Consider the following 18,961-nt stretch of genomic DNA (forward strand, 5'->3'; position numbering starts at 1 on the left):
CTAGATAAAAATATAATTTTATTTCTTTTTCAACTATTATAGTCAAGTTCTCCCCCACCCCAACTCTACTCTGAAAATACTAATGACATACAATCCTGTTAGGAAACTGTCTAAATGTGTGTAATGGCCAGCAAACTGATCGTAAGAACACTCGTAAACTGTTGGCTAATTTAGCTGTTCTTTGGGGCTTTCATTCACCTACAGACTCCAGATATATGCATATTTCTCTAGCTGCCCACTGACTCTCATGAGGTAGGTTTTGAACTCTGCATTCAAGATCACCGAGTACCTATACATCCTTGTCAAAGGGGACATTTGCATGAAGTAAAATCCATTATCCACAGCTGCCCCAGCATGGAGGAACACGAATGTTAACATGAAAATTAAAGGGAGATTCTGCTTAAATAGATTCAAGATTTATGAATTGGCTTTTACCCTCTCCAGTCCAGTAGTTTAATGAGGGTGTGCCACGGTGCCAAACTCACAGTACAGGTTTTGAGCCTGTTCGTCGTCCTATCCATTTCTGGCCCTGTTCTGTTTGTTACAGGGAGATGGAACCCTGCAGGCTTCGTTCGTTATCAAGCTTCCCATGTCATCTGGCTTCCAGCTGGGCTTGGCCAATGGGAAGCATTGGCGGGAGGCAGGGGGACCAAGAAAGAGAGACTTCGGGTGCTTCTCCCATGATCTCTATTCACGTGAGCAACTTCTCCAGCAGTGGCAGAGTCTACCCTGTGGCTGCCCAAGGCACCTGCTGCAGGTCTGGCTTCTTCCAGGGGACCCTAGGGTGTGGTTTCTGCCAACATCACCTCCTCCCTCTGTCCTGGGAGTGGTGGTGGCCTGTAATGTTACAAATTTCAAGGTGGTCTTACTCTCCCTTCTTTGGCATCTCAGATCTTCTGCTACCTATGCAGTACATTTCCTGAATTCCTCATATAAATTCCTGCGTAAATTTCCTGTATACATAATTTTCAATACTTAAGTGTTTCCTGATTTTCTATTAGATACTTATTGATTTACTCCATGCTCTCAAACTGCGGGGTGCTTGTTAAAATACACGTTTCCACATCACCTAATTAGACTATGCAGATAGTGGCCTGGGAATCTAGTGTTTTGAACAAACTCTCTCCAGGTGATTCTTAGGATCAGGCAAGTTTTTTTTTTTGTTTTTTTGCCGTACGCGTGCCTCTCACTGTTGTGGCCTCTCCCGTTGCGGAGCACAGGCTCCGGACGCGCAGGCTCAGCGGCCATGGCTCACGGGCCCAGCCGCTCCGCAGCATGTGGGATCTTCTCGGACCGGGGCATGAACCCATGTCGTGCATCGGCAGGCGGACTCTCAACCACTGCGCCACCAGGGGAGCCCCAGGCAAGTTTTGAAAACAGTTTTAGCTGATCCCACGGCTTCTAGCCGTTCTGGATGCAATTCATGTATACAACCCACATTTATGGGATGCCTATAACATCCCAGGAACAGGACCAGGAGCTATGATGCTACGGTGAACCAGAAAAGCATGGTCACTGCACTGATGAAACATCCCTCATCATCACTAAAATGATATACTTTGATCTATAGATGAGAGATAATAATTGTATAATTACACACAGTCATTTAATGGACTGATTTTAGATATTTAGATGGTTTACAATGTCTCATAATTATACTAAGGTGTCTACCTGTATACATTAATTGCTATCATATATCCATTTTATTAGGAGAGTAAAAAATTAGAATTATTAAGTCATAAAGTACTTCTTAAGCTTGATATATGTTGACAATTTTATTTTCGAAAAGATTACATCATCCTCTATTTCCTCTAGCACTTTATTAGAGTACTGTTGAACCTTCACAGGCATGGAATTTTATTGATTGTTTTGCTAGAAAACTGGTAGCGGTTCTGGAAAGGGGAACCAAATAGCTGGGGAAGAGGGATGGAAAGGATGTTTGCTTTACTTGTAAACTTAATACTTTGGAATTTTGTCCTGTAAACACATTATCTACGTATTGTTAAATTATTTAAACAAGGAGGCCATGAGACTGAGGGAACTCTAATACCATAGACGTTTTTGTGCTTCTTTTGTAACTGTGATTTACCTCTTTTCTATTGGGGTTTGGTATTTTTCTGAAACACTTTCATGAATTTATATGTAATACTGATATTATATCTTCTTTGGTCTTTTGTGGTGTTTTTCCTCGGCAATGGGACATGTCAGCATTTGAAAAACTGTATATTGTCTTGTTTATTAGTTTACTGTCTGTTTTCCTGCCACTAAAATGTAAACCCCAGGAAGAATTTCTGTGCTGGGTACATGACAGGCCCTCAAAAATTATTTGTTCAATGAATGAATAAATGGATGAAATATAAATGAACAATAAATGTTTATGAATGGTGGTTTTTGACATACAGCTTTGGTTAAAGTAACCAAAACTATTGCTTTTCCTTCGTGATTTCTGCCATTGTTAGCCAATCTCTGCAGAGAATAAAAGTAAATATTTACCTTATCTCCACTTATATATTTATTTTTATTGAAGTATAGTTGATTTATAATATCATATTAGTTTCAGGTATACAGCATACTTTTATTTCTTTCTAAAATATTTTAAAATAATATTTAATTCTTTAATCCATATGAAATTTATTTTGGTATAAGATGTGAAATAAGATGACAACCTGATATTTTCCTAATTAACCAATATCTCCCAATCTTATATAAAAATTAATTTGAAATGGATCATAGACCTAAAGGTAAAAAAGCTAAAATGATAAAGCCCCTAGAATAAAACAAAAGAGAATATCTATGAATCTAAAGATTTCACGGACATGAGATAGGAAGCAAGAATCCAAATAGAAATAAAATAATTCATATTAGCAATAAATCTAAAAACTTCATTTTCTTACTGAATTAAAAATAATAAGCAAGTGATTGGCTGGGAAAAATGTCCAAAAAACACAAGCCGTGATAAGTAGTTTTGGGGTTTCATTCTTCAACTAATATTTATTTGGTATCTAGAAGACAGGTACTATTCCAGACACTGGATGAATCAAGGTCTCTATGATCATGAACCTTACACTTAGATGGCGAAGACAAACCATACAAAACTGAACAAATCAGATCGTTTCTTACAGTGATAAATACTGTCATAACAATAAGCCAGGTAATATAACCGAGAAAGATGACTGACGGAATGTAGCTGGCCACGTTAGCACTGATGATCAGGAAAAGTGCCTGTTTAAAGGAGGCACTTTGTACCACCTGTGTGATACAAAGGAGACAGGCGTGAAAAGAAAAAGTGGGCAGAGTGCACTTAGCAAGAAAAAAACCAACAAGTACAAAAGTCCTGTGGTGGGAAGTGAGGCTATTGTGCTCCAGGAAAGAAAAAAAAGCCAAGTCTGGGCCATAATGAGAAGAGGAAAGTGGAAGAAGAAGATGCTAGAAATGCAGGCAGATGCCAGCTCGTACGGAGCCTTCAGGGCCACAACAAGGAAATGTGAATATCGCTCCAAGTGCAACGGGAAGCCATTGGTGGGCTTTAAGCAGAATAAAATGAACTGATTTATGTGTTTAAAATATCACTTTGGCTTCTGCATGGAGAAAGAAAGGGTGGAAAGAACAGAATCAGGGAAAACAGGGAGAGGGCATCAGAGGTGGTCTGGTTGGGCGATGACACTGGCTTGGACAGGAGTGAAGAGGGAGATGGTGACAAGTGACTGGATTCAGGGTACATTTGGGCAGTAGTGCCAACAAGATGTAGGTTGTGAGGGTCAGAGATATGTCAGGGATGCCTCCTAGTCTTTGACTTGGCCAGCTGGGGAGATGATGGTGCCATTTTCTGAGACAGGAAAGACTGTGAGGCAAAAAGATCTGCAGAAGGAAATCATGGGTTCACTTAACCACTTTAAATTAGTCACGCCAATTACAAATTGGTTTGTCAGTTGGCAGCTGCATGTAAAGGGTCTTTGATTCTAAAGCCTGTATAGTTTGCTAATGTTTACATTTTTAACTTTCCAAGTAATATATATTTTTTATTCCTTCTGTGGTTTAATCGCATTTTAGGACAGTATTTTGAATTTTCCAATTTTATTTGTTGGTTTACCCTATTTCATACACAATTTTATTTCTATTGACTTGTAATTAAATGTAATTTCTATAATTTTTCATTTGGAAATTAAAGTAAACTTTTCATAGGGTTTTGTTAATTATGAAGTTTTTAAATGATCTTAATTATATTATTCAAATAATAAATGGTCCTACATTTTGTTGATCATATCAAAGACAGAAACTGGTCATAAATCTTCCAGTAGAGCTGATTCTGTTGATTTTCCCTATGTTTACAAGAACTTATATTTTAAACACTTAAATAATGTACATCTAATAAATATAAGACAGTGGATCTTTATTTTATATTATTTTTTGTTACTATAGAATAATCCTGTTCCATTAAATGCTTTTGTGCTTTAAATTTTGTCATCTCTGATATTAATTTTGTCATAACTACTTTAATTTTGCTTGCATTCAGCTAATAGGGCTTTATGCATTCTTTTCTTTATACATTTCCTGTGTCTTTTAGATTCTTGTAAACTGTATGGTGTAACTGATTTTACATCAATTACCTTCTTACAGATTTTTTTTTTATGTTTCCTTCCACATGCTTTCCAATTCCATGTAACTGTACTGACTTTTGTTTGCATTTATTTTCTGTAATACTTTGTAATTTACCTATTTTTATTTAATTCTACTCAGTTTCCCTAAAAACATTTATATTAAATGTTAACATGAATAAAGCGTAATATATATATTTGGGGGTTGTGAAATAGAAAATATTTATACGTTTGTTCTCCCCACTCACACTTTTCCAATTTTCACGTTTTAATCTAAGTTGTATAAATCACATTGTTTTCTTCTTGTACCACCTTCACTACTTCTTCCAAGGAAAATAATAACTTTTGGAATCTTTTCGAAATCTTATTCAAAATAATTAAAGCTATTTCTATAAGATTATAGACTTTTAGACTAATACTTTAGGAAGATGACAGTGTCTCAGTAGCCAAGGACTCATGGGTGAGGGATGTAACGGGGACTGGGGAATGAGAAGCCCTCATTAGGTCTTCAGTTCAACGTGACATAGCAGGAAGATATCACAGCCTCAGTCCTAACCTGCAAAAGGATATCTTTAGGTGTCACATCTTCCTTCCACATTCAGTACACATCTTCCTTTTTTTTTGCATTTCCAAGACCCTACCATAGGTGCCTAGCACATAGTAGGTACTCATTAAAATACATGGAATATTTGAATGAGTGAATGAATGAATGAATGGCAACAGATTAGAACTAAGAGCAAAGACCCCTGGAGATGCTTATTCCTGCCTATTCTGTCTACAAATGGGGAAGAGACAGGAGTTCCGTGGGCTGCAGCTTCATGCATGCTGGGCTCTGTTGGTGCTGGGTCCAACTAGTGGAGGAGAGATTTAGGGAACCATAGAAAATCCAAGCAGCTATGACTGTGACAGTAGTCTCTGAGTTAGTAACATAATTTCAAGTTTAAGCAGAAGAATGAGAAACTACTCAACAAGTGTCTGAGTCTGTTTGAAACTGGGACTTAGAAACTGGGGCATGGGCAGGTCTGGGTTTGCGGCGGTGACAGTGGCTTCAACAAGGAGACAGGACCTATCATTTATTTTTCGTTTCCACAGTAATTTTCACAGTGCTTTATTCATACTAGGTACTTAATAAATCTTTCATAAATTGAATATTTTAATTGATTAATAATTCATTAATTGTCTAAAGTTTTCAGAATTTTGCAGGAAGTTTTCCATTTCTGAGTTCTACCACCTTATTTCCATGGTGTGGCAGGCCAAGCATGCTAAATCATTCCCTCATCTGGTTAGTAACTCCCACATAGTTTATTTATGGATGCAGCATGTTTTTCCTCCACCATCATTTTGCTTAAGTATACACATTTAATGTCTTCACTCATGCTTCATCAGTAATTTCTAAAAACGTCTCCACTTTTTTTTCCTTCATAAAACTTCCAAACTCTCTAAGCCCATTAGATAGCAACCTGTCTTGACATAAGCCCGTTGTGTGATCTGGAGGGGAGGGGAGGTGTGTCAGTTACTGGCTGAACAGTGCCCTTCAGTGAGGCCCTGCCCCACAAATGACATAGACGACTGCCTAGCAATACTTAAGTCACCTTTAGAAGAACTGGGGCACTTGAAAATTATCCACCTTCTTACATATTTCTGGTGTTCATATTTATTAGTTAATTATCCATAATACTGGTGTTGAACAGTTAAACATGCAAAGCTCAGATTCCTGCAAAGGAATACTATTAATATAAAACTTTGGAATCAATAAGACTTCTTTATTTTCCTCTGGCATTAGAGGAAGTTAGTATTTATACCCAAATTTACTGCTGACATTTTAACAACTTCATGATTTGTTAACTGTTCTGATTGACTTCACTAAGAAAGGCACATAATTCACTGAGCCTGTTAAACAAAACTATTCCTTTAAAGAAAACAAGCTCTTTTTTTCTCTTTAAAAAAGGTCATTAATCCACAATTAGAAAATATATAAATTATTTAAAAATCTTTGAACAGATAAAAATACCTGGATAAGTCAAACATTTTTGAAGTATATTCTATGTCAAATAAAGACATAATTGGTAGCAAAGAAAATTTAAATTTTTGAAAAATTGATCAGAAAAATAAGAAGGATAAGAATACTGGCTTTGATTCCAAAGATACCCAAGCTGTCTGAGGAAAAATTTTAAAGGTGCAATTACTGACATTCATATGTAAAATCAATATTGACAGTTGCACAAGACAGTTTCATGGCTTTGAAATAAAAGGAGAAAAAAATCTAACTATCAAACGGTTCCTTCAAAATTCTTTTATACTTGTAAAGTGCAATCTTATTTGACAGTTCCCCATGGAGGATCATACACACACACAGCCTAAGATTGCAAATGATATTTTATTAGGTTAGGACAAACATCAAGAATGATGATGATGTTTTAAAAGAAAAGAAAATATCCTTTTAGAATCTTACTAGAGATAGTCTGAGTGGGAAATATCCTCCATGTACATGAAAATGTTCACGATCATTCTTGTTTGTTCTAGGCCAGCGACAGTTCAGAAGTGCTGGCGAGTTCACATTACCTCATTCCCCACACCCTGCAGCAGGGAACAGCCATCGAGCAAATATTCTCAGCGGTTGGTTACTACTATCCCAGTTCCATCACCGCTGAGTTATTCTGAAGCACGTGTTTTGCACTGTCTCCTAGAGCTTTCCCGCTGGGGCTGCTGACACTTTGTCTCGACTGCCTTTCCTTCCCTACTCCATGACCAGCACCCCCATACTCCCCAAATAAACCACTGTACTCATCTCCCTATGGAGGCTTCTTCTTCTGGGAGGCTGCAAATTTAGGAAGTGTTTTACAGTTCAAACGTGAGTCTGCATCTCACAATTTAGTCTCTGCAACAACCGTGGGACTCTCAAGTTTCCCTCGAGGCGGAAGAGTAGGAACATGGTATAACCAGATTCCAAAATACCGACTAGGTTTCTACTGGAATCCCACTCAAGTCTCTCTGAGCACCTCGTTTAATTTTCACGGTGGGCTGGGTACTTTGAAAAAAGATTCTCTATCTCCCTCTCTCTCTCTCTCTCTCTCTACCTACCTACCTATCTACCTACAAGCCTGTGCTCTGCAACGGGAGAGGCCACAGCAGCGAGAGGCCTGCGTACCGCAAAAATAAAAAAATTAAAAAAAAAAAAGAGATGCTTCCATGATGGGGAGCCTGGAAAAGAGGTGAACACCTAATTGGAGTTGCTTTTAGAGATTATGAGAAAAGAATTGGAACAGAAGATATAGATGTCTGCTTTAAGAGTTTCGCTGTGAAGCAGGTCAGAGCAGTAAGTAGAGGGGAATGTTTTTATTTTGAAGAAGGGAGATGTTACAGCATGTTTTCAAATGTAAGATGTATAGCAGAAAATTCAGTGAAGAAGTAGAGAGAAGAGAGAATTGTCAGAGGGGGAAAAATGGTCCTTCAAAGGCAAGGGGAAATAGGAGGCAACACACATCTGGAGAGTTTGGTTAGATCACAGACAGTTCATCATAGAATCAGGACGGCCACAGAGGCTGAGCAAGGAAAGATGTGATGGTGACAGTATGTGGAGATGATCTTTTCATGCTTTTATTTTTTTTTTCTATTTTCTTTTGACATTTTTTATTGGAGAGAATTTTGAGGCCAGGAGGATGTTTTTTGTTGCTGGTGGTGGTGGTGGTGATTTTTAATTTTAAATATTTCCTTTGTGGGTAACACCTCTTTGCACCTTCTGAAAAGTTATAGGATATTTATCCTTGTAATGAAGGAATTCTGACATTGGTCTGTTTTCGGTAATTTTACTTAGAACTCGTTAATTGCTTTTGATCTGAATATTCTAATTCTTATGTTTTTAAGCTCAAAAAAGTTATGACTTCTAAAATTGTTCTCATTTTGTTGGTGTGACCATAACTAATTCTTCGATTACACTTTCATCTAAGTGCTCTATATTTATAATATCTTGCATAGTTTTTAGCTCTTGTCCTTTAGCTACATTTTAGGAAGGCTCTTCAAGCTATTTTCCACATTTGCTTTGTTTCCCATGTCATTCCTTCTATTTAATCGCCATTGCAGACTTTAATTCTGCTACTTCAGTGCTAGTTTCCATTTTGTTCTTCCTTATCTCATTCAGCACCTGTTTATCTCTAACTATTGCCTTTGCCCCCATCTTGTTGCATTCTTACTTGTCTCCATTCTCTATTTTTACACTTGCTATGTCCTCTTGGACCCTATTTAGAATTGCCAAGTTTTCTAAAATTTCCCTTTGATTCCTGCCAAATATCATTTTCTTTTTCCTTTTTCTTTATTTTTTTTATTAACATCTTTATTGGAGTATTATTCTTTACAATGTTGTGTTAGTTTCTGCTGTATCACAAAGTGAAACAGCTATACATATACATACATCCCCATATCTCCTCCCTCTTGCATCTCCCTCCCACTCTCCCTATACTACCCCTCTAGGTGGTCACAAAACACCAAGTTGATCTCCCTGTGCTATGCATCTGCTTCCCACTAGCTAGCTATTTTACATTTGGTAGTGTATATATGTCCATGCTACTCTCTCACTTCATCCCGGCTTACTGTTCCCCCTTGCCATGTCCTCAAGTCCATTCCCTACATCTGTGTCTTTATTCCTGTCCTGCCCCTAGGTTCTTCAGAACCTTTTTTTTTTTAGATTCCATACATACGTGTTAGCATACGGTATTTGTTTTTCTTGTTCTTTTCTTGTTTTTCTTGTTTTTCTTGTTCTGACTTACTTCACTCTGTATGACAGACTCTGTGTCCATCCACTACAAATAACTCAATTTTGTTTCTTTTTATGGCTGAGTAAGATTCCATTGTATATACGTACCACATCTTCTTTATCCATTCATCTGTCAATGGACACTTAGGTTGCTTCCATGTCCTGGCTATTGTAAACAGTGCTGCAATGAACATTGTGGTACATGACTCTTTTTGAGTTATGGTTTTCTCAGGGTATATGCCCAGTAGTGGGATTGTTGGGTCGCATGGTAGTTCTATTTTTAGTTTTTTAAGGAACCTCCATACTGTTCTCCATAGTGGCTGTATCAACTTACATTCCCACCAACAGTGCCAGAGGGTTCCCTTTCCTCCACACCCTCTCCAGCATTTATTGTTTGTAGATTTTTTGATGATGGCCATTCTGACTGGTGTGAGGTGATACCTCATTGTAGTTTTGATTTGCATTTCTATGATGAGTAGTGATATTGAGCATCCTTTCACGTGTTTGTTGGCAATCTGTATATCTTCTTTGGAGAAATGTCTATTTAGGTCTTCTGCCCATTTTTGGATTCGGTTGTTTGGTTTTTTGTTATTGAGCTGCATGAGCTGCTTGTATATTTTGGAGATCAATCCTTTGTCAGTTGCTTCGTTTGCAAATATTTTCTCCCATTCTAAGAGTTGTCTTTTCTTCTTGTTTATGGTTTCCTTTGCTGTGCAAAAGCTTTTAAGTTTCATTAGGACACATTTGTTTATTTTTGGTTTTATTTCCCTTTCTCTAGGAGATGGGTCAAAGGGATCTTGCTGTGATTTATGTCAGAGAGTGTTTGGCCTATGTTTTCCTCTAAGAGTTTGATAGTGTTTGGCCTTACCTTTAGGTTTTTAATCCGTTTTGAGTTTATTTTTGTGTATGGTGTTAGGGAGTGTTCTAATTTCATTCTTTTACATATAGCTGTCCAGTTTTCCCAGCACCATTTATCGAAGAGGCTGTCTTTTTTCCATTGTATATTCTCGCCTCCTTTATCAAAGGTAAGGTGACCATCTGTGCATGGGTTTATCTCTGGGCTTTCTAGCTTGTTCCATTGATCTATATTTCTGTTTTTGTGCCAGTACCATACTATCTTGATTACTGCATCTTTGTAGTATAGTCTGAAGTCTGGGAGCCTGATTCCTCCAGCTCCGTTTTTCTTTCTCAAGATTGCTTTGGCTGTTCAGGGTTTTTTGTGTTTCCATACAAATTGTGAAATTTTTGGTTCTAGCTCTCTGAAAAATGCCATTGGCAGTTTGATAGGGATTGCATTGAATCTGTAGATTGCTTTGGGTAGTAGAGTCATTTTCACAATGTTGATTCTTCCAATCCAAGAACGTGGTATATCTCTTCATCTGTTTGTATCATCTTTAATTTCTTTCAACACTGTCTTATAGTTTTCTGCATACAGGTCTTTTGTCTCCTTAGGTAGGTTTATTCCTAGGTATTTTATTCTTTTTGTTGCAATGGTAAATGGGAGTGTATCCTCTATTTCTCTTTCAGATTTTTCATCATTAGGACACTACATCATTGGACACTACAATACATTATTGTAGTGCAGATTCGATTATGTAGATATATCAATTCATTCCCACAACAATCTATAAATTCAATGCAACTCAGTAATAAAAATATTTACTAATAGGAATTAATATTGATTAACTTGACAATACTGATTACTAGTAATGGATAATATTAATTAATAGTAACATGAATGCAGTGTGTATTGTGTCCCAAGTGCTCATCTAGGTGCTTTACACATTAATTTATATAGTCCTCAAAACAACCTTTTGAGGTATGAATGATCATTAATATCACTTTATGGACAAGGAGTCTGAGGCACAGCACAGAGGGATTAATAATTTGCTCAAGGTCACACAGCTGCTGAGCAGAAGTATCAGGATTTAACCCAGGTTCTCTGGCTCCAGAGCCCATTACTTTAATCATCTCTTTTCACTCTCTCTAAATGGTAATAGCAATAAAAATTCAAATGGCATTTCTGGAGGCAGAATTTGATAAAATTATTTGAAAGTTAACCTGGAATAATACACATGGAAAAACAATGAGGAAATGGTTGAGGAGGGAGGAGAGGAATTAGGGGAGATTCGTGTTCTAAATATTAAAATGTATTTTAAAGATGCATTTAATGCATTCACTTGTTCAACAAAAATTTATTGAATACCTACTCTTTGCCAGTTTCTGTTCTAGGTGCCAGTGACACAGTAGTAACAAGAACAGACAAAAGTCCCTACTTTCATGAAGCTTAAATTTTTGTTGAGGGAGGGAGATAGACAAAGAAATAAACAATTAAATACATGGACTGTCCAGTGGTGATACATTCTATGAAGAAAAATACAGCAGGAACAGGGGATAAAGAGTACTGGGATGGGGAAGGGGAAACTTTTAAAATATCGGGATCAGGAAAGACCCCATGGTAAAATAACACTTAAGAAAAAAAAAAAAAAACTGAAAGAAGGGAGAGAACAAATCATGAGGATATCTGGGAGAAGGGCATTCCAGCAGAGTGAACAGTACGTGCAAAGGCCCTGGGGTAGGAGGATGCTTGTCACATTTGTGAAATAGTAAGGAGGCCAAGGTGGCTGGAATGATCAGAGGGTAAAGTCGTAGAAGATAACGTCAGAGAGATAATGGCAGGTGGAGGTTATCAGGGGATTTTGCTTTTAACTCTGAATGACTAGAAAACAAGACTTGGTCTGATTTACATATACTATAAAATGATCATTTGGCTGCTGTGCTGAACAAAGAAGAATAGTGAATTTCTGGTAGACAGGTGACACCCATAGGTCCATGTTTCTTGACTGGATACATCTAATGTAATAAAAGGCACTGGAGACTGAGACTCTACATCAATCCCAAAAGCTAAGACTAATGAATACAACAGTGCCGGAAGCTAGAGAGAAATGCCACTGACAAGTGGAGCAGGATTGAGAAAAGCCTCATGAAACACAGAATGTTTCCTACTTTCCTGCATTATTTTTTAGATTCTACATATAAGTGATATCTTATAGTATTGTCTTTCTCTGTCTGACTTACCAATTAGGGAACTTCTATTCCCTAATGCCACTTTCTGAGAAAGCCAGAGTACCTTTGCAACCACTACCCCACCTGCCACTTCTAGCCAAGACATCAACCCTTGAAATCACGGTGGAGGAGATGGCCTGGGAGATGTGGTACTCGCGAGTTACGTTACAAAGATGGCAGATGGAGACAGGAATTCTGCAGGGAATGGCAAGGATTGTGATATCTGTGTATTCTATCAACCCACAGATTACAGACTTGGTGGCAGATGTTGGAAAGCATCTGGTATTGTAGAGCTAGCATGAGATGAAAGTCCCTGGGATGTGGAGCTGAGCTGGGAGAACCCACCAGCAGCTCAGCAACAGAACATCTAGCCATGACCCGTGACAGGGAACAGACTTAACGAAACTTGCCTATTTATCGGCACCCAGTCTGTATAGATCCGGCTTCATTTAGGGGTAGGGAAGGGAAAAGGATCCATTTGACATCCATGACAAAATACTGAATGAAATGTAGAATAAGAAATATTTGAGCACTTTGTGGATTCCATTACAAATTGTGTCCTTGAAAAAATGTATACAAAGTTAATCACTGAATTTCCACAGATAAACAATATAATCATCACAGCACAGACATCAAACAGATTAGCTTTTCACAAGTATTCTTTACAAATGCTATCACAAAGAAGGAAAAACTAAACAGCAAATTTGATCTTCTTTTCATTAATTTAGAGTATCCAAGTATTATAAACTACTAAGGACTATATTAGATATTTCCTGAAGTACTAAGTTATCACTTAACATATTGACCACACTGTTCTGTGAAAGAAACAAAAGTATACCTCAGTGTCTACCTGATCTTTACAAAATGCTTTAAAATTCCAAGAAGATGCCTCAGTCGTTATAACGCAAGTCAGACAGGGACAATGCCACAGTAAGGTAGAAGCCTAGACACACAAAACGACTCAGTGGATGAAACTTCGGTACTTCAATTGTTTCAATCAATAGGAATTATGAAGATGTTAACTTTTAGTAACACATATTTTTAATAGTAAGCATAAGTGAAGTTAGAATTTTATTTTTTAACTTTTGATGACTTTTTAAATTTAATTTTTAAGAAAAAGCTTTTGTTCTTTGAGCTTTACAGTCCTTACAAATACCTAACTCATGAGTCAAAAACAACTAATTCAGGGCAAGAAATAGCTACCTTTTAGGAGGAATAATGACAGAGGTATATAAAAGAAATGATAAAAGTAAATAAATTAATAATTAATAATTTAATAATTAAAAGGAATAATGATAGAGATAGCTTCACATCCATGTTACTTTTAGACAGTAGTCTAAAATCTTAAAAAAGTATATACCTCAAAGGAAAAAATGTTATACATAGTTTCTTATTAAGAAAAAAAAAGAACCATTCTGATTCTTTCTATGTAAATTATCTCATCTTCAACCAAACACTTCTAAAATGCCTTTTCTTTAATAAGCCATTTTTTATACTTTTTATGTATATTTAACATGAAGATTTAAACAGATATAAAGACAAAAAGGATAACGGAAATAGAATGTTGTATTCATTTAAAAGATTCATAAGCAGAGATAGCAGAGGTCTTCTGATCAACTGCCTGGCACCCTGTAAAAGGTACGCAAATCATACGTCTTGATTTCCTTTTAGGAACATAGCAGTTACCATTTAATCTTTGGCTTTTCAGTTAGAATGGAAATTTCAAAAAAAAAAGAAAGGAGAATGCTGATCGCAGTGTCATTCAAATGTCTCTGTCGAAACACTGAGGTAATTGAGTTATCGCTTAGATTTCCCTATAGGATATTCTAACTGGCATAGAAGCATTTCCTTAATTTGTTGTAGTCAACAAGGACAATGCGATTCTTCCCGTTGTGTTTGTTGTTTTATTGCTTGACAACAAATTGTATTTGCTGTCTTATTACCTCAGAGTAAAAATACATAACTGATTACTCATAATCTGTTACAAAACTGGCTTTGGGAAAATGAAGGATTATTAAACCATTATAGAAACCTTATTGGTTAATCAAGTTTATAATCTTTGTGTCCCCCAGGTCCCTTTTCTTTCTCACAAGGAGAACCCCACGTTGACTGGTTTATCTACTCTTCCCCTTTGAAACCTGAGTGACTGGGGCAAAGCTGACCCTACCCCTAGCTCATGAGATGAGATAACAGTAACCAAACATAAAATAATAGGAACGAAGAAAGGACTACCATCTGTTTGGCCAGAGATTGGTTTCATTGTCCAGGGTTAAGCTCCTCAGGATTTGTTAGCCTCTTCAGCTAAATTAGCCAGATCAGTCCAGAGGAGCTTTTATTCCATGGCGATGGGAGAGGTCCTCTCTCTGGTCTTTCTCTGATTCTTTGTCTTTCCATTTTTGTGCAAGGTAAGAACACAAAAGCAAGTCACCCCAGTTACTCATGTAACTCATGTCAAGAAGGAAGTGCTCATGTCAAGAAGGAAGCAGGTCTGAGTACAGAGCTAACATATCAGAAAGGGCCTGACCCTCCCCTGACTGGGCCCTCCCAACCTTCCGTATCTTGTTACAAGAGTTGAAACACTTCTTTCCAGTTAAAGCCAATTCTGTTTGGAGTTTCTGCAGCTTGCAGCACAAAACATCCTAACTCATTCACAGAGCCTGTATTGAGGAATCGGAATAGTCCATATAGACAGATGATTTTTTTTTAAGTTTTATTTCCTTAAGTTTTTTCAGGATTGTCATCTATCCATGTTAAGTCTGTTCAGGCTTCTAAACAGCTTCTGTCTCAGACATTCAGCTCTGAGATCAAAGTTAGAGTCTGAAAGTCAGCGGAGGGAACACTACCAGTCATTAGAAGTCAGCCATATCAAAAGTGCACATATAGTTTTGTTCTCTATGTCTGTGAGTCTGTTCCTGTGCTGTATACAGATTCATTTGCATTATTTTTTAGATTCTACATATAAGTGATATCTTATAGTATTGTCTTTCTCTGTCTGACTTACCAAGCATAAGAGGGAGGGGGAGGGACAAATTAGGAGGATGTGATTAACAGATAAAAATTACTATCCATAAAATAGATAAGCAGCAGGGATTTACTACAAAACACAGAGAATTATATTCGTTATCTTATAATAACCTACACTGAAATGTAATCTGCAAAAAAAACCCCAAAACAAAAAACAGAACACTTTGCTGTATTCCTGAAACTAGCGCAATATTGTAAATCAATTATACTTCAATTAAAAAAAACTGAAAAAAATACATATACAACACTTCTCCTCCCAAATAAAAGACAAGAAAGAGTTTTAGTTTAAAATACTATCTTGGGCTTCCCTGGTGGCGCAGTGGTTGAGAATCTGCCTGCTAATGCAGGGGACACGGGTTCGAGCCCTGGTCTAGGAGGATCCCACATGCCGCGGAGCAACTAGGCCCGTGAGCCACAACTACTGAGCCTGCGCGTCTGGAGCCTGTGCTCCGCAACAAGAGAGGCCACGATAGTGAGAGGCCCACGCACCGCGACGAAGAGTGGCCCCCACTCGCCGCAACTAGAGAAAGCCCTCGCACAGAAACGAAGACCCAACACAGCAAAGATAAATAAATAAATACACTCCTACCCCCAACATCTTCTTTAAAAAAAAAAAAAATACTATCTAGTCCATATCATAAAAATAATATAAAGAGCAACAATGATGGCATCAATAAGTGCTCACTATGCTATGAATTTTATGTGTATTATCTTTCTTAAAAGCGATATTAGGAAAAAGAGGCCCAGAACCAGGTTAATAACTTGCCCAAAGTCACGAATCTTAGTAAGCTCAATATTTGGAATTCAACCACACTTTTTTTAAGAGACCCAAGGCCTACTACATCTCCTTTCAAAGTTATTGGTAAGGAAAGTACTGATTACCATGTGCGGGGCATGCTCATGGCGCCTGTGATCTACGCACCCCTCCTCCACACTCTGTTCTGCCAGGTAGGAAGGCTGGGAGGCAGGAACTGGAGGTAGGAGGAGTTACAACAGTCACAGCGCCCCGGTCCCAGCTCTCCCTTCTCACAGGCCTTTGTTCTCCTACCTGAGCTGGTCCAAGTACATTTTCTGGCTCTCTCAGCCCAAAAGACCTCGATCACAAGTCATCAGGAGCCCTGGCAGGCCACGTTCCTCTAGGAACTTGAGGTTTGAACAAATGAGGCTACCTACCTTGGGCATGTAGACCACCAGATGCCCTGTTGTCTGAGCTCTTTTAGCAGAGCTGCTGTCAGGTTTGACTTCTGCAGGAAGGACAAGCTGAAATGGCTGAAAGCAAACAGGAAGTGTGGAGAGTGAGTGCGTATTACACGAGGGGGTTACTTTAAGAGGTGTTTTCATTACAAATTTAAGATTCACCATTTATTTAAAAAATCTGCTTAGGCTTATTAGGGAAAAAATAAAATATGGTCAATGCTTGATATGCATGAACGATTTTACGAATTTTAATTAATTGTCTGAGGAACAGTTAGTCACAGATCGTGACTGGTCCATTTATGAGAACATGGCTGATAAAGGATTTATAGATAAAACTTCTTGTCATAAAACATCAACACATTTCCATTTTAATGTCTTCAAGCTAACTGATATGAAAGCTCAGAATCAGCAAAAACTACTATTTCAAAAGTGATAAAGTTACAGTTGCTGTGAATGAAATCACTGACAATTTTAAATGGGTGCATTATTTTAAATGGGTACATTATTTAAATATAACTTCAAGCATAGGCTACCCATACATGACCATCTTATCAGCTCTGAAAAAAGTACTAACAAAACAAACACAGGTTAAAAATACAAATTTTATCATACCACTCCCATCATTTAAAATCATGTGTCTAAAAAAACAGCACTCTGACTGGGTTTCTCTTTTTCTATTTTAAAATCACTTAAATCTGTTTTGAGGCAAGCTAGTTTGATTCAAGGCTGAGCTTCTGAAACGGGGACAGCCCAAAGGTTACACTTACCTTTCCCTTGACCATCACTCGCACGTAAGTTGGTTGTACATCAACATCGATTAAAGAGGTGTCCATATACCTTCAAAATTCAACAACCGAGTGTTATAATTTTCAAAACCATTTAAAGAAGTGTAAATACAAAGTCCCACTTGAGGGACCATTTTAAGTGAAGAAAGTTTACAATTTCCATGCTAAACAGGTCTTAGAATATTCATCTTAAATTCATGCCCAGACCGCCGGAAATTCAACATATCAGCAATTTCATTTTTAGACCCACAAGTACACTTGGCATTGATTGCCCCTTACCCCAAAATATCTGCGGCCTGAAACACCAGAGGTTTGCAGAGAACGGCTTGCCATGCTCCTTCATGAATATTTTATTTTAAGCCCCTAAGGCTGACTTGAATAGCCAGGAATGCTGAATCCACTAAGCTCCTGCGCCCTTAGGGCTCTCGATTCCCTGCAGCTGTTCTGCAGCTGCCCCATCCTACCTCTCCCGGAAGACTGGCTCCGCAAGCCCATCCTGCCCAGCAAGCCCAGCTCTCTCCCTCTATGGCAGTGACCTCAGGACTGGGGGCAATTGTTCTACACTTCGCGAGCAGAGGAAAGGTTTAGATTCCACATCACTCGTTAAAATAAGAAGTTTGGCCAAATGATTATTTTTATACATGTTAAAATATTTGAAAATGCAGCGATGATTCAAAAATCACAAACATCATGGCAGGTAGGACGATACAGGGGTGACAGGCTCAGGTTTTAGCCACCAGGCTTGTGAGGACTGACTCCACCTTCCCCTTCCTGCTTTATTACCCTGGATCACATTCCTTAACCTTTCTAAGCCTCTGTTTCCTCACCTGTAAAATGAGGATACAAATAGTGCCTATCCCCTAAGATTGCTAAGAAGACACGTGCACCATGCCTAGTACATAGTTAGTGGTAATAAAGCATTGTTACAATTAATGAAAAATTAAAATAATTAAAAGTAGAGTCAGGTTTTCCTACAACTTCATGTTTATTATCTACCACTTTAACTATGGATTACAGATTCTTTTTCGTGCTTAGGGCCGCCTAAAGTTCCTCTGCCCCGACCTACAAGGGTTTTGCATGTGCTGTTCTCCTCTGCCTAAAATAATCTTCTACCAGTCCTTCGTAGAGCTCGCTACATCTTATCCTTCAATTTTCAGTGCTCACGTCCCTGGCTTTCCCTTTTTCTCCAGCCATCCCCTACACCGCCAACTACCAGACTACACACGCCATTGTTCTCCATCCCTGAACTCTGTCCTTTTCCCGTACGGCACTCTTCTCCCTTTGTAATTACCTATTAGATGCCTGCCTATGTATTGTCTGCCATCCCCACTGGGCCGTAAACCCAGGAGAGCAGGGACTGTATTCAGAACAGGCTGGTTACAGTCTCCCAGTGCGTGGCATGTAGCAGGCATTCTACAGCTATTGGAAGGAATAGAAGCAGGAAGTATACACGAATGCATGAACTTTCATGCATACATCCATGTGCCAGTGAAGATAACAAGGAATTTTAGTGTAATAGTTTGGACAGAATCATGCGAATGGAA

General features: G+C 38.1%; 1 protein-coding gene across 1 annotated transcript in view; it reads right to left on the reverse strand.

Moving 5' to 3' along the window:
* DNAAF11 (dynein axonemal assembly factor 11) overlaps positions 1–18,961 on the reverse strand; it is a 122,154-nt gene that overhangs the window by 62,729 nt on the left and 40,464 nt on the right. The window contains exons 9-10 of the mRNA XM_027132489.1: positions 17,400–17,469; positions 16,609–16,704 (exon numbers count right to left, since the gene is read on the reverse strand). Of these exons, the coding sequence (XP_026988290.1) occupies positions 16,609–16,704; positions 17,400–17,469 (166 nt within the window). The remainder of the gene's footprint in view (positions 1–16,608; positions 16,705–17,399; positions 17,470–18,961) is intronic.

Source organism: Aethalodelphis obliquidens, unplaced genomic scaffold (genome assembly GCF_003676395.1).
Source record: "Aethalodelphis obliquidens isolate GAN/ISIS:26980383/991018 unplaced genomic scaffold, ASM367639v1 scaffold41, whole genome shotgun sequence".
NCBI classification, from domain to species: Eukaryota; Metazoa; Chordata; class Mammalia; order Artiodactyla; family Delphinidae; genus Aethalodelphis; species Aethalodelphis obliquidens.